The sequence below is a fragment of the Lactuca serriola genome, chromosome 5 (genome assembly GCF_051521515.1).
Source record: "Lactuca serriola cultivar US96UC23 chromosome 5, Lser_US96UC23_V15, whole genome shotgun sequence".
Classification (NCBI taxonomy): Eukaryota; Viridiplantae; Streptophyta; class Magnoliopsida; order Asterales; family Asteraceae; genus Lactuca; species Lactuca serriola.
Window position 1 is genome coordinate 105,619,559 of NC_136412.1, and position 14,923 is coordinate 105,634,481.

Here is a 14,923-nt window from a genome sequence, read left to right on the forward strand (position 1 = left end):
CCCTACTCTCGGATCTAAAACTAATCTCTTGATCTGATCCATACCCTCGGATCTAAAACTAATCTCTTAATCTGATCCATACTCTCGGATCTAAAACTAACCTCCTGATCTGATCCATACATCTAAATCTAAAACAAGTTTATCTCTTTATCCTTTTATCTCATGGTCCAATCCATATTTTATCACCTCCATCAACCTCATCTATTCATGTTCTACCCAATATATTTTTAGATACAAATTACATATATAGTTTAACTCATTAAAACTTATATAATTCATCCATCCGTGTAATTTACTCCGAACAATAATTTTTTTTTTTCGAATCCTAAAAGAAACCCAAACCCTCTTAGTCATTAAAATTTATATAATTCATCCATATCCATTCGTGTAATTTACTCTGAACAATAATTTTTTTTTTTTTTTCGAATCCTAAAAAAAACCCAAATCCTCTTAGTCGCCAAAGAAGAGTTCACAGGTTCAGCAAAACGAATTCAGGTTTCCATCAGAATCGAGATTTCGAGAGAGAAAGAAAAGCCACGGAGCACAAAGAGATTATCAAATATCACAAACAGTCAATCATCATCATCATCATCATCATCATCATGTGGCTCTTCTATCTGATCTCGTTTCCGTTAACCCTAGGCATGGTTGTGCTTACGCTCAAGTACTTTGCTGGTCCTGATGTTCCTCGCTATGTCTTCTTCACCGTCGGCTACACTTGGTTCTGCTCTATCTCCGTCATCATACTCGTACCTGCCGACATTTCTTCCGTAATTTTTCTTCCTATTTCTCTCTTCTTCCTTCATCTGTCTTTTGTAAGGATTGCATGAATTGTTGACTGATAACACTCTTCTGCATAAGAGTATCCTTATGTTCCTCCTTCTAACCCTATGTATAGGGTTGATTCCTGATCACTTGCTAGGTCGTTCTAGGTATTCCAGGATGTAGAGATATACTGATACAATACCTAAAAACTGTCACCTCCTCATTCTTCATTAATCATTGTAATGATGCTGCTCCATGAAATGCTTTTTTATACCACCATAAAGGAAGAACATAAATGTGCTGGTCCAACTATTGATAGGTTTGTTTGTATCATTTCATATTTTTTTTATAGATAAAAGAACTTAATTCTTGAGATATCACAAGCAAATAAGGTGTGAATACGAATTCTCATTTAAACTTTTGTCATAATGCATTCGAATCATATCCCATAGAGAATTTCTTAGGTTTCTATTCATTCTACATGGTAGTGGGCAATGCATGAGTTGATCACTAACACGAGTTAACCATTAATGCTTAATTAATATTGACCTTAATAACACAAACAATTGGCACTCAGATTAACTTTAACTAGAAAGCTTCAATTATGATCAGCAAAATATCAACAACATTCACTTATCCTCAATCACTGATATAATCAGCTTGATTCCCAGAAAGTTTTTTCAAGAACAGAGGAGGGATTATTAAAAGGTTCACACGATCTGTAGTCCCCAAAAATTGCTTGAAGTGCATAACAAATTGCTTGAAGCACCTAACAGTTTGCTCAGCATGTTTTGGTTGTCATTTTCAACTTCTTAGCGACTTCAAACATATTAAATCCCTGCATCTAAGTCTCTCCCAAATAGAATTTCAGTGTATGGTTTATGAAGCTCTTGATGCATCACCTTTTTTTTCATATAATTTAGAATTTTCTTTTTCTCTTTTATTCTACGTGTGCAGACAATTATTGGTCATGACAATGGAGGTATCTCTTTCTTTTGGAGCTGGTCATATTGGAGTACTTTCTTGCTTACTTGGTAGGTTAGGCTGTATGCTATTTTACTTCTCTATTCTGTTATTGGTCATTGTGAACTAATAATAAATGATATCACCCATTTCCTTGAATACTTTGCATTAAGGGGTGATAGTGAAGCATACCTGGCATGACATCATGAAGTGCCCGATTATTTGATGAAAAGTTAGACAAATTTTCACCAAATGGTTCATATATGTTTTAAAATATATTTTTATTTATTTTTTTCTCTGAGCAGGCTAGTTGTGCCCTTGATTCAGGGGTATGAGGATGCTGGAGATTTTACTATGAGAGAGAGACTGAAGACAAGCATCCATGTGAACTTAGTCTTCTATCTTATCTTGGGTTTGATTGGGCTTGTTGGACTTATTTTGCTCATAATGATGCGAAACGACTGGTTTGTTTGTTTCTTTCTGAATAAACAAACCGTTTAATGATATTTTTAATATGTTTCACATATGGATCTTCCTTAGTAAATGTGAAGTTTAATAATCTGAATAGGCTTTTTAACCTGATTCTGAAGCATGTTTTTTTACAGGAGTGGAGGTGTACTGGGTCTGGCCATGGCATGTTCAAATACTTTTGGTCTTGTTACTGGTGCATTTCTACTTGGTTTTGGGTTGAGTGAGATTCCAAAGACTATTTGGAGAAATGCTGACTGGACCACTCGCCAAAAGGTTCTTTCTCATAAAATTGCCAAAATGGCTGTGAAGCTTGATGTGGCTCATCAAGAGTTATCAAAAGTGATAGCTGTAAGTACTTGTACTTGTAGTATTTCTTCTGAGTGGTTGTTTGGGAGCCTAATTAGAGTTTTTATTCAATAAAGATATTATGTAGTATAATGTATATCTGCTAAATATTAAAATAGAGTGAGTTATCCTTAATTGATATAAAAGCAAAATTTACGCTTGCTTGGTTCTTTTGCAATCTTTTATGCATCTGTAACTCTTCACTTGTGCGTTTACATCTCTTTTTAAATCTATTAGTTATTTCTTTGATTTGCTGACTTTATAAATTGTATCAGGTGGCTCAGGAAACATCAAAACAAATGTCCAAGCGTGATCCATTTAGGCCCTACATGAATATTATCGATGATATGATATATCAAATGGTATATCTACTTCTTATTATGTAACTAACAATTTCATAAGGTTCTTGTTAATGTGGCTTCTACTCTCTTGTTTCAGTTACATGAAGATCCATCCTTCAAACTAGAAGGAGGGCGTTTGGGGGATAATGATATGGATTATGATACAGATGAAAAGACTATGGCAACATTGAGGCGCCATTTAAGAGAAGCTCGTGAGGAATATTATCGATATAAAAGGTAGACTACTACCCTATTAAGATATGCTAATTTCAACTTTGGAAACTTTATACAACATGAACATCCATTGTGTAAAACATAAGTTAAACTTTATGTTGAGTAAATCTTCCTATTGAAGTTGTCATCTTATACATGAGGATTAAATCTTCCTATTTTTGCAGTCAGTATTTGACATATGTTATCGAAGCCCTGAAATTAGAAGACACCATAAAGAATTATGAACAACGTGATGAGACCAGGTGGTATGTTTCAAAACCCATACATTTTATATTGTTTCTCATTTTAATTTAGAGTAAATTACACAAATGGTCCTTATGGTTTAGGGTAATTTGTGCATTTGGTACCTAACTTATTTTTTTAACTCGGAAGGTCCCTATTGTTTGTTTTTGTTACACGCTTGGTCCCTATCTTACCTAAAAGTCTATTTTGCCCTTGAGTTTTTAATTTATTTAAATAAACACACCCCAACTCCACCCCCCTCACCTTACCTTACCTACCCCCACCATTTTTCCCTGTTTAAATAATAGTCTTTTTAGGTAAGACAGGGACCAAACGCGTAACAAAAACAAACAGTAGAGACCAAGCGTGTAACAAAAACAAACAGTAACGGCCTTCTGAGTTAAAAAAATAAGTTAGGGACCAAACATGCAAACCATAGGGACCATTCGTGTAATTTACTCTTTAATTTATTTGCATTTGGTGATATTTTGGAATTTATTGCAGGAAATACGTTTCAAGCTTCAGACCTGGGCGGATTGGCACATTAGGAGGCTATCTTGATACAATGGGTAACAAAACAATCTCCTTTTTTATTCTTACTTTAAGTCAACACATTGTTTATATGTAGTTAGAGGTAAAAAAACTAGGGTTAAATGCAAGAAATAGCATTCTCTGATTTTTTCCTATTACAGCATTGTACTTTGAAAACTCTACCCTATTATAGCAATCTCATCAAATACAAAGTATTATACGCTGTTATAATTGTGTAGATTTTTCAAAGTACAATGCTTTAATAAGAAAAAAACCGAGTTTAATGCCCTAATAAAAAGATATAACATTAGGATGCTATTACAGCATTCTAATTTGGAAAAATTTACCTAATTATTGCAATGTCATCTAAATATGAAGCAATATTCACTGTTATGATTGGGATTTTGAAACTGCAATGTCTTAATAAGAAAAAGCTAGAAGCACAATGCTATAATCAGATAGAATTTTCAAAGTATATTTCCTTAATAAGAATTTTTTTTGGAAGTAGAGTGTTGTGATGAAAAGGAATGCAAGTAACAAACAAATTAATGGACGTACATTGCTGTAATTAAGACGAAAGGGTTATTTGTAAATATTATGATTTGGGTTGGGTAGGGGTGCAAAATAAGAATGTGGATATTCAAAAAGACTTATTAGAAATAGGATTTTTATAAGTAAAGATTATGGTATTACGTGTAGAATTAATATGGCGATGCATTGTGTGGAGGCAACTGGAGAAAGTGTTTGCTGTGATTCTTGGGTGCATGTCAGCAGCGATTCTTTTGGCCGAGGCAACTCTCTTGCCTAGTGGTCTTCATCTATCTGTTTTTTCCCTTTTGATCAACTCCTGCGGAACACAAGATATGCTTGTACAGGTATATATATGTTCCTCTCTCTCTCTCTCTCTCTCTCTCTCTCAAGGTATCAAAACGTTTTACTTAAATTACCAAAATTCATATTCATTATGGGAATTGACCACTCGATTAAAAAAAAATCATTAACAAACAAGACTTGAGAGCAAAGTGCTCTTTCAAAAAAAAAAGGACTTGAGAGCAAAGTATCCTAAATAATAGAAGCAAGCAAATAAAACGGAACTTGTTAGAGAAGGAATTATACAATACTAACATTTTGCGAGCGTGAACAGTATTTTTTTAAATTTTTTTTATTCATTTTAGATGTACTCTATAAAACAAATGTAGTGGGGCCCAGCGGATAAAGACTTGACCTTGATAGGAAGATGGCTTATTCACCTCCCTTCTAACCTTTTTATTGGTGGGTTTTTCCTCTTTGCAGTTTTGGCCAAACGTTTAATTTTTCTTTTATTTATTTATTTATTTTATTTTTTATGGATTATGGTCCCCACCCTACTATTTCTTTTTTACAGTTTTGACTCAACATTTAATTTTAGTATCAATTTGGTTGGTTTTGTTTTTGTTTTGTTTTTTTTAATTTCCCGCAACTTTTTACAGTTTTGTTTTTATATGTTTCTATTTTTTTTTTAAATAAAGTTACTTTTTTAAACTTCATTTAGAATTTTTTAAGTTTTTATACAATTTGTTTTTTATGAAATCGTTTTTAGAAAACAAGTTTTTTTTACGAAATTACATTTTTACATCTATTACAACCTTTTTTATGAGTTTCCATGCATGTAAAGTTGTAAAAACATGTAAAAATCATAATTTTACTTCTTCGTTTTCTCAAACCATACATGCACTCTTATGTATAATTAAACATAACCATATTCTAAATTTTGGTTTGTGTGTTAACATATTATACTTATTTAGACCCTTTTGGTTTTTTCGAAGTATACATTCTATAGTTTTTTAAGTGATTATTAAGATCATTACCTTTTAGAAGCAATAGTTTTCAAGTTTTGTTATATTTCCTCACACCAAACCAAACCCTTTTTTATAAAAATTTCCCAATTTTTTCTCAGCTTTGTTTTTTTACAGGTTTTTAATTTTTATTTTGTTTTATTTTAATAAAAAATTACTTCTTGTGGAATTTATTTTACATCTTTTTGTACAACTTTATTGTTTTTTTTTAAGAATTCATTTTTATAAAATTAATTTTCCTTACAACTTGTTTTATATCTTCATTTTCATGTTTTGTTATGATTTTTCAGTTTTACAAATTATTTTTTTACTAATTCGTTTCCAGTTTTTACAGTAGAGTTTCATGAATGTAGGGTTGTAAAAACATTTAATTTTTTTTACATATTCATTTTCACATATCAGAAATGCACTCGTATGTATAATACCATAATCGAACCAATAAAATGCAACTAATTAATTAATTAATTAATAATAGAGAAATCAAATATCCTCTTACCTTTTGTTCCTACTCACTAGATCAAGACATGTGTCAAAATCAAAAAAGGAGATTAAGAGAGAATTAATGGATCGTATATTCTTATATGAGTAGGAACAAAATGTAGGAGGATATATAATTTTTATCAATTAATAAATAACATGAAGCCCCCTAGCATTTGAAAAAATTTACCTCTCATGTTCATGATAGAATATTGTGAAATACTCAAAGAAAAACAAGAAGTTAGATTTATGGCTGTAAGATCTATGATTCATTCACTGATTCAAATGGTTTATCCCTTTTGAGAGGGGGCTATTCTCTCCTTTACACTTTACATAACTTCCCCTAACTAACTCCCACTTCCACTTCTCTTATCTCTGTCACTGACTACCCCAAAAGACTAAAGTGTCCCTGTTTTCTTTCTTCTAGTGTAAGTCTTTCTCTGTCACTGGTGGATATGCATCACTTCACTTACTCTAGAAGGAAAATCAGTAGCATGAGTGGGCAGGGCAGTACAGGGGCATTTTGGGGATAAGACAAATATCTTTTGTGGGAGAGTACACTAGCCTCTCGGAAGCTAGTTTTCCAGCATTAACAGAATTCTTATAATATTGCTTGAATTTCTACTTGCATATTTGAATGAAAGACATAGGGTCTGTTTGGTTGGATGGAATGGAATTATGAATGAGTCATTACATTACATTATATTAGTTATATTAGTTATAGTTATAGTTAACAAACTTTATAATACTTATAAAACATAGAAATAAAGATAATCAAAGCTCATTAAAACCCATATACCTAAGTCATTTTAAAAGTAAAGTTGCAATTTAACTAAAATAATGATTTTTGTATAAAATGCTTCATCCCACAAAAACAACATAAATAAATTGGGTGATATTATAATATTATAGAGATAATCATAACTGTTGAAAAACGTAATCTGTTTGTCTCATTTTTTATTTTCTTTCTTTTATGCTCTGTTATTATTTGTTTCCACTACTTTTCTTCACGTAACTAATTTTTTGCACATAATAAGTTAGTGACAGTTGTTTAATTTTGGAATGTAGGTTGTTGCATTTGTTCCGCTTTTCTACATGTGCATTTGTACATACTACTCACTATTCAAAATTGGCATGCTGACATTTTATTCATTTACACCAAGACACACAAGCTCTGTTAGCTTGCTTATGATATGCTCGTAAGGTTTACATTCCTCTGTTTTATTTACATATAATATTCTGATAACCTTTTTTTTTTTTTTAAGCTGAACATTTATTTTTTTTAACAATCTGCCTCAGGATGGTTGCACGCTATGCCCCTCCAATTTCCTTCAACTTTCTCAATCTCATTCGTCTTGATGGGAAGAAGACCATCTTTGAGGAGGTATAACCTTCCCTACCTATCATATCATGCATTTCCTCATATCCTTATAATTTTATTAACATCTTTTTGGCTAAAATAATAATATCATATGCATATATAATATATTTCAGTGGTTTCCTGTAATTAACTTTGAATGCAGAGGATGGGAAATATCGACAATGCCGTGCCTTTCTTTGGGAAAGGATTCAACAAATTATATCCACTTATTATGGTTGTATATACCATCCTGGTTGCAAGTGGTTTCTTTCACAACATAATAAATTTTGTTGGAAAATGGAAGAGGATCGCATTACAAAATGAAGAAGACGATCTTGATGGTGTTGATCCATCAGGATTAATTATTCTGCAAAAAGGTAATTTCTGCCTCTTGAAAATTCTTTTTGTATTTGTATAACATTAATTTATTCTTTATATTTATATATAGAGCGAGCTTGGTTGGAACAAGGACACAGAATTGGTGAAGAGGCTGTTCCATTTGCAAGAGATTTCAGTGATACAAGCGTGGAGATAGAATCGGGAAACAGTAGCATGGTATGTGACACTGACATACTCCATACTCCATACTCCATACATGTTGTAGTTGTGACAGATGTGATGTATTTTTCAGGGTAGATATGAGGTTAAATCGAAGCTGCTATCAAACAAGAATGAATCCGAGAGTTCATCTAGACATCAACGGAGCCGAGAAGCCATTACTAGCAAGTATGCTGCCATCAGGGAACAAACCAGACAAACTTCCAATCATAATAACATTAACAACAACATATCATCAACCAAAGTCTCCTTGCTTGATGCCAACACCATTACAGGATCACCATCATCTTCCAAACTATCATCAACATGGTCGTCAATCAAATCAGGCCTTCATGATTGGAAACTAAACATAAATTCTAAACAATACATTCCCTTGCTTCAAGTTGATGATTCCAAGTCTTCTTCTGATTCCCTCGATGAAATCTTCCATAAACTTAAACGACCTGTTGTTGAAGACGGAGATGCATGTGATTAGCTTCATAAAACATACTTCTAATCGATTAAAAAAACTTCATTAGATGTACATGTTTTACAAGTGTGTTGTATCCAAAGGTTATATTTCACAGATGTGGGTTCTTGCGCCAAAAACCTGCGTCTCCAATTTGCTGGAATGAGACTTGGTTTGATCTTGATGTCAGCATGGTGGAAGAAGATGTGACAAGACTTGCTCTTGATATAACATAGTTATAATATAATTATGACAATCCAATATTTAAACTAAAGATAATCAAAGTAGATTAGTAAAATGGCAAAGATGACAAGTCTGTCATAGATTCTAAACAACGTATGTTAAGATTTCAAGACGATTCCTTATTACGAAAATTCAATGGGAGTCGATTTCATTTTTAGCAAAATTGACAAACAATCTAAACACAAATCAATATGCAATATTTTTGTACTTCGGTAAGTATCACACTCCAGTAGAGGCTGATTAGTACTAGGATTTAGTGCAGCGTGTTGGCCGTTTAAAAAAAACAATCCATTTCGTGGAGGTCACCCTTGTTTGCCCATTGTAAGCTCTTTCGATATCAACGAAGGTGGTTACCGAAAAATTCATTATTTCATGTTTAACCCATTTCATGATGCCTAAATCATTTAGATTTTTATCGTGGTTGAGCACTTTTAACAATGATGCTCGGTTATATGTTGTTAGCTATGAAAGGCGTTGTAGAAGACAAAGAGAGGGGTTTCATCCAAAGGAACCATTGACTCACCGTCCAACACACACTTCCGCAACTGCGAGACAAGTAAAATGTTATGGATCTGATTGAGGTCACTTGGCAAATCCAACCGGTAGGCTACCCTGCTTGCTTATTGTTGCTATCACACAGAACGGTCCAATATACCGGAGACCTAATTTCCCCTTATTACTAAACTGTATCACACCCTTCCAGGGTGAGACTTTCAGTAATACAATATCACCGACCTAAAATTCAAACTCCGATTAGCGCTGGTCAGCATAACTCTTCCGTCGACTCTGAGCTATCTGCAGTCTCTGCCTGATCTGATGAATAAGCTCCATGGTCTGAAGGACTACTTCGATCCTTCCCATGACCCTGTGACCAACCTCTCCCCAACATGCTGGGGTACGACATCTCCGACCATATAGTAGCTCAAAAGGTAGGGCTACAATGCTGGAGTGATAGTTGTTATTGTAAGAAAACTCTACAAGAGGTATGTAGGAATTCCAACTCCCACCAAAATCTATAACATAAGCTCGCAACATATCCTCAAGTGTTTGGATGGTCCGCTCACTCTGACCATCGGTTTGCAGGTGATAAGCAGTGATACAATGTAGTCTCGTGCCCAGTTCCTTGTGGAACTTCTGCCAGAATCTGGAAGTGAATCGAACATCTTGGTCTGAAACAATGGAGACCGGAACCCCAAGACGAGCAACAATCTCCCAAACATACATAACAACCAACTTTTCAGCCGAAGAGCTCTCCCGGATGGCCAAAAAGTGGGCACCCTTGGTCAATCGATCCACGATGACCCATATAACATTGAAACCCTTGGCAGTCTTCGGTAACTTGGTGATAAAATCCATGGTGATTTGTTCCCACTTCCACATGGGAACCTCCAAAGACTGTAGCTTGCCATGTGGCTTCTAATGCTCGGCCTTGACCATCCTACAGGTCAAGCACCTCTCAACATACCAGACTATCTCCCTCTTCATACACGGCCACCAGTAACTCAATCTCAAATCCTGATACATCTTGGTGGCCCCCGGGTGTATAGAAAAGCGAGACTTATGAGCCTCCTCCAACACTATCTGTCGAATCCCACCAGAAACTAGAACCCAAACCCGACCACACCGGATAAATAATCCCCGACTATCAGTGACAAGCCTGTCGATCTCGCCCCTGATCCTCTCCTGATTCCAGTTCTTCTTCCTAACTCCCTCTGTAGTGCCTCTATGATCAAACCCAAAAGTGGAGAATCAACAGATATCCTCATACACATCTCTCCAGATGAAGATCTAACCGACTTGCGGCTCAAGTCATCCGCTACCATATTCACTTTACCCGGATGGTAAAGGATCTTGCAGTCATTATCCTTGACCACATCCAGCCACCTGCGCAACCTCATGTTCAGGTTTGGCTGGTCCATAAGATATCACAAACTCTTGTGATCCGTGTAAATAGTACAATGGAACCCATAAAGATAATGTGTCCAAATCTTGAGAGCAAACACCACTGCCCCCAACTCCAAGTCATGAGTATGCGACTTCAGCTGCCGAGAAGCATAATCAATCACTCGTCTTCTCTGCATAAGGACCACCCCAAACCAGTGATGGATGCATCACAGAATACCATGAAATCCTCGACACCCTCTAGAAGGGTTAACACCAGGGTCTCACATAACCTCCGTCGTAGCATCTCAAAAGCAACCCGCTGCTCAGGGACCCATTGAAAATCCACTCCCTTCCTCTTCAGACGAGTGATGGGTGTTGCGATCTTGGAGAAGTCCTGAATAAATCTCCGATAATATCCCACCAAACCCAAGAAACTCATGATCTCTGAGTGAGATTTCAGAACCTCCCACTGCATCACGACCCTGATCTTCGCCGGATCGACCAAAATCCTGTAACATCCCAATTTTTAAGACCAAAAGTTTTGTTTTTAATTATGTTACTTATAAAAACATTTATTGAAAAACATCATCAATATCATATAAATCCATAAAACATAATCACATGTCTTAAAATTCATATAATCAATAGTGATAATAATAATAATGATATCAGAGTGCGATCCCATGGATCTCAAAATGCGGAAATCATGTGTGTGCGCTACCGTGCTAGCTCCTTCCCCTTCGACGAAGAGGTACCTGAAACCAAAACTGAAAACCATAAGTACAAAGCTTAGTGAGTTCCCCCATCATACCACATACCATACATAACACATACTGTCTAACATATCTGGGTACTGGCTACCCCTTCGGTCTCTTTCAACCGGTAACTTGCCTAGCATATCAGGGTGCTGGCCTACCCCTTCGGTCCTGTCGACCAGTATCCGGGGACTATTTCACCCTTACCACTACCACATAATATCATAGCACATAAATCATAATCTATCTATCGTAATAGATAGCAACATACCAGATAATTATCACAAAGACAATCATCTCTACTATAATTCTTACTAGTGGGCCGACCTTGGTGCCTTAGACCCACTTCTACCGGAAGGTAACTCACCTCGTAAAGTTGAGTGTCGAATCTCACAGGAAGAGATCTCTAATAGCTGCTCCGATGACTCTCGGCTATCATAATCATAATGACACTCAATCAGAATTTATAACACTACTTAGGGTAAAATGACCATTTTACCCCCTTGATCTAAATTGAACCATTCATAAGGCCCAATACTAACTTATTAAATCCAATGCACCTATGGCCCATCAAAGGCTCCATAAGGGCCCACTAATGGCCCAATTCTCTAAATTGGACCCAACTCTTCAAATGGGCCTTTTCACAAGTCTAATAAATCCTTAGCCCAAAATGAATAATCTTGAGTGGCCCAATATGGCCCAAAGGCCTAATACTTCTAATTCCAAATTCTCAGGCCCAAAACTATACTCCTGATTGGGCCACGAGGCCCAATAGACCAGACCCAATTCCGTAAGGCCCAAAAAGCCCAAGATAATCACTCTGCATGCGTATGCGCGACGTACCTGGCACGTGCGCCAAGCGTATGCTGGCCTTGACCAAAACAGGGAGTTGACCTAGTACACGTAGCGTACCAGGGTGTACGCTTAGTGTACTGGCCAGCTTCCGTGGGACTTCATTTGTGACTTAATGCATTAAGTCTTTACGTCCAAAATGTAGATCTAGGTCCTTTATGACCTCCTAATTCAAAAAGTCACAAACTTTATGTGCTTGCATGCATGGTTGGGGTCAAAACATGATTTTGGTCCTTTTAACAAGCCTTATGACCATCAAACGCTTGCATGGTTGTGGCTTAACCATCAAGGTCCGATTTTTATTACTCTAAGTGCTTCTAAGAGCCTAAAAGGACAACTCTTATGTTATGAAACTATCAAGACTCAAGCAACCTCAACAATGGAGTCCAAAAGTGACCCAAAACACCCCTAAATCAAATCTAAACATGCAATGATCAAGTTTGAAGCTTGATACCTCAAATGAGTCAGAAATGGTGCTAATCTTCTGGATCTACAAGCTCCCTTTGAGTCCTTGATCCTTCTTTAAACTCCTTTCTATTCTACCAAAACAACACTAAAATGTTCTCAAGTGGCTTCCAAATCACAAGAATACACAAATGTGGGTTAGGGTTTTCGTGGTAGCTGTATAAGGGTGAGAGGGAGGCTGGATCAAAGGCATAAGGTCCTTTAAATAGGGATCAAACCCTAAAAGTTATGGTTTTCAACTCTACGCACGTACGCTACGCATACCCTTTGGTATGTTGGGTGTATGTGCATGGCCTTCCCGCCCTATCCTTTTGAGTACGTTGCGCGTACCTGGCATGGTACGCCCCACATAATGCCTTTCGCAGCCCAAAGCTTAAGGCCCAACTATCCTGGCCCAAACCAACAACATCCCATTATTCAATAAAATAAATAATATTAATACCTGCAAATCACAGATGTTACAAATCCCATCTTGGTTAACGAGATGTCCCAGGAACTGGACCTCTTATAACCAAAACTCACACTTCGAGAACTTGGCATACAACTGTTCCCACCTCAATACTCCCAAAAGCTCTCGAAGGTGCTCCTCGTGCTGCTCTCTAGTCTTGGAATACAACAATATATCATCAATAAATACAATAACAGATCGGTCGAGCATTGACACGCACACCTGATTCATCAAGTCCATAAACAACGTAGGCGTATTGGTGAGCCCAAATGGCATCACCACGAACTCGTAATGCCCATAACGAGTCCGAAATGTTGTCTTCTCCACACCCTCCTTTATCACTCTCTCACCTGATGATATCCAGACCTCAGATCGATCTTGGAGAACCAAGATGCACCCTGCAACTGATCAAAGAGGTCATCAATCCGTTGAAGGGGATAACGGTTCTTCATCGTTAACTTGTTTAACTCTCGGTTATCAATACACATCTGATGTGAACCATCTTTTTCTTGATGACCAGTATCGGTGCTCCCCACGGCGAACTGCTCGTTCTAATGGACTACTTGACTAATAGCTCCTAAAGCTGAGAGGACAACTCCTCCATATCGGGTGGTGCCAAGTGGTACAGTGCCTTGGAAATCGGAGTCGCACCTGACACTAGATTAATCCTGAACTCAACCTGACTCTCAGGAGGCACACCGGGAAACTCCTCCGGAAACACATAAGCAAACTCCCTGACAACTGGCACGTTTGAAATCGAAGTCTACTCCCCCACCGAAGTATCAACCACATAAGCAAGATAATCCGCAAACCCATGCTGAATATACTGTCGCGCCCTGGCCACCGAACAAAACCCTGATCCAACCCTAGTCTCCTCTCCATAGATAACTGGTTCTCCCCCACTTTGGGTTCGAACTATCATTTGCTGACCCTCGCAATTGATCATAGCACCAAACCTGCTCAACCAATCCATCCCCACTATCACGCACACATCCCCCATGGTGATAGGGATCAAATCAATCAGGTAAGGCACCCTGAAAATCTACAATAAACAACCTTGATATACTCTGGATGCAGAAACCCCGTGTTCGTTGGCGATAGAAACCCACAATGGACACTCCAATTCGCAAAGGGGCATACCAAAATCTCTACTAAAAGATCGAGAAATGAAGGACCGACTCAAGCCCGAGTCAAATAACACAAGGGCAGGCAAAGAATTCACTAAGAATGTACCTATTAGAAACATAAATATAAGCATACCATAAAAGAATAGACAGAACAAGAAATAGAAACATACCAATCATGACGTCTGGTGCAGCTCTGGCCGTCTTCGGCAGTAAGCTGAAAAGCAAGGCCCCGAGCCCTTGGAGGCTCCGCCCTCCCCTAGCACCCATCGGTGATCCTCAGAGTGGTTGGAGCTGGGGCATGCACTGGCTTGGCGACAAGCAATAGATAGTTGACCTACCCATGGCCAACCTGATAACGGTGGTAACAATTCCTGGTACTCAAAACTAGGGCCAGATGGCAACAATCCCTTGCATAGTGCCCCTCCTTGCCACATTTATGGAATCCAGAAGTAAATTAACAAGGATCCTCATGATACTTGCCGCACTTACCACAAGTGCGAACCCTCTGACTCCCAGATCTCACGTCAGCGATGTTAATCCGCTTTTCCATAGGCTGCGATTCCATAGGGTCCTGCCTGTACTCCCTCGTCTGGAGCTCT

The 14,923-nt window shown here is 37.2% G+C and overlaps 1 protein-coding gene across 3 annotated transcripts; it reads left to right on the top strand.

Annotated features, from left to right (window-relative positions):
- The first annotated feature begins 414 nt into the window (after positions 1–414).
- LOC145052849 (uncharacterized) lies at positions 415–8,739 on the top strand. 3 transcript variants are annotated; one of them, XM_079000751.1, is made up of 14 exons: positions 415–770; positions 1,723–1,799; positions 2,034–2,192; positions 2,334–2,547; positions 2,820–2,906; positions 2,983–3,122; positions 3,284–3,364; positions 3,846–3,910; positions 4,572–4,747; positions 7,253–7,383; positions 7,484–7,568; positions 7,708–7,921; positions 7,993–8,099; positions 8,181–8,319. In XM_079000751.1, the coding sequence occupies exons 1-14, from the start codon at positions 603–605 to the stop codon at positions 8,184–8,186; spliced, it is 1,710 nt and encodes a 569-aa protein (XP_078856877.1). In that variant the 5' UTR covers positions 415–602; the 3' UTR covers positions 8,187–8,319. The 3 variants fall into 3 exon arrangements, with proteins under 3 accessions (XP_078856877.1, XP_078856874.1, XP_078856875.1); XM_079000748.1 differs by having other exon boundaries at positions 418–770; positions 8,176–8,739; XM_079000749.1 differs by lacking the exons at positions 415–770; positions 1,723–1,799 and adding an exon at positions 1,902–1,960 and having other exon boundaries at positions 2,056–2,192; positions 8,176–8,739.
- Positions 8,740–14,923: the final 6,184 nt, after the last annotated feature.

Excerpts from the sequence above, each read along its gene's own strand:
- LOC145052849 (XM_079000748.1), top strand. The coding sequence starts at position 603 with ATGTGGCTCTTCTATCTGATCTCGTTTCCGTTAACCCTAGGCATGGTT. Across the intron at positions 3,365-3,845 it reads CAACGTGATGAGACCAGGTG|GAAATACGTTTCAAGCTTCA; the intron begins GTATGTTTCAAA and ends AATTTATTGCAG. Across the intron at positions 7,922-7,992 it reads ATTAATTATTCTGCAAAAAG|AGCGAGCTTGGTTGGAACAA; the intron begins GTAATTTCTGCC and ends ATTTATATATAG.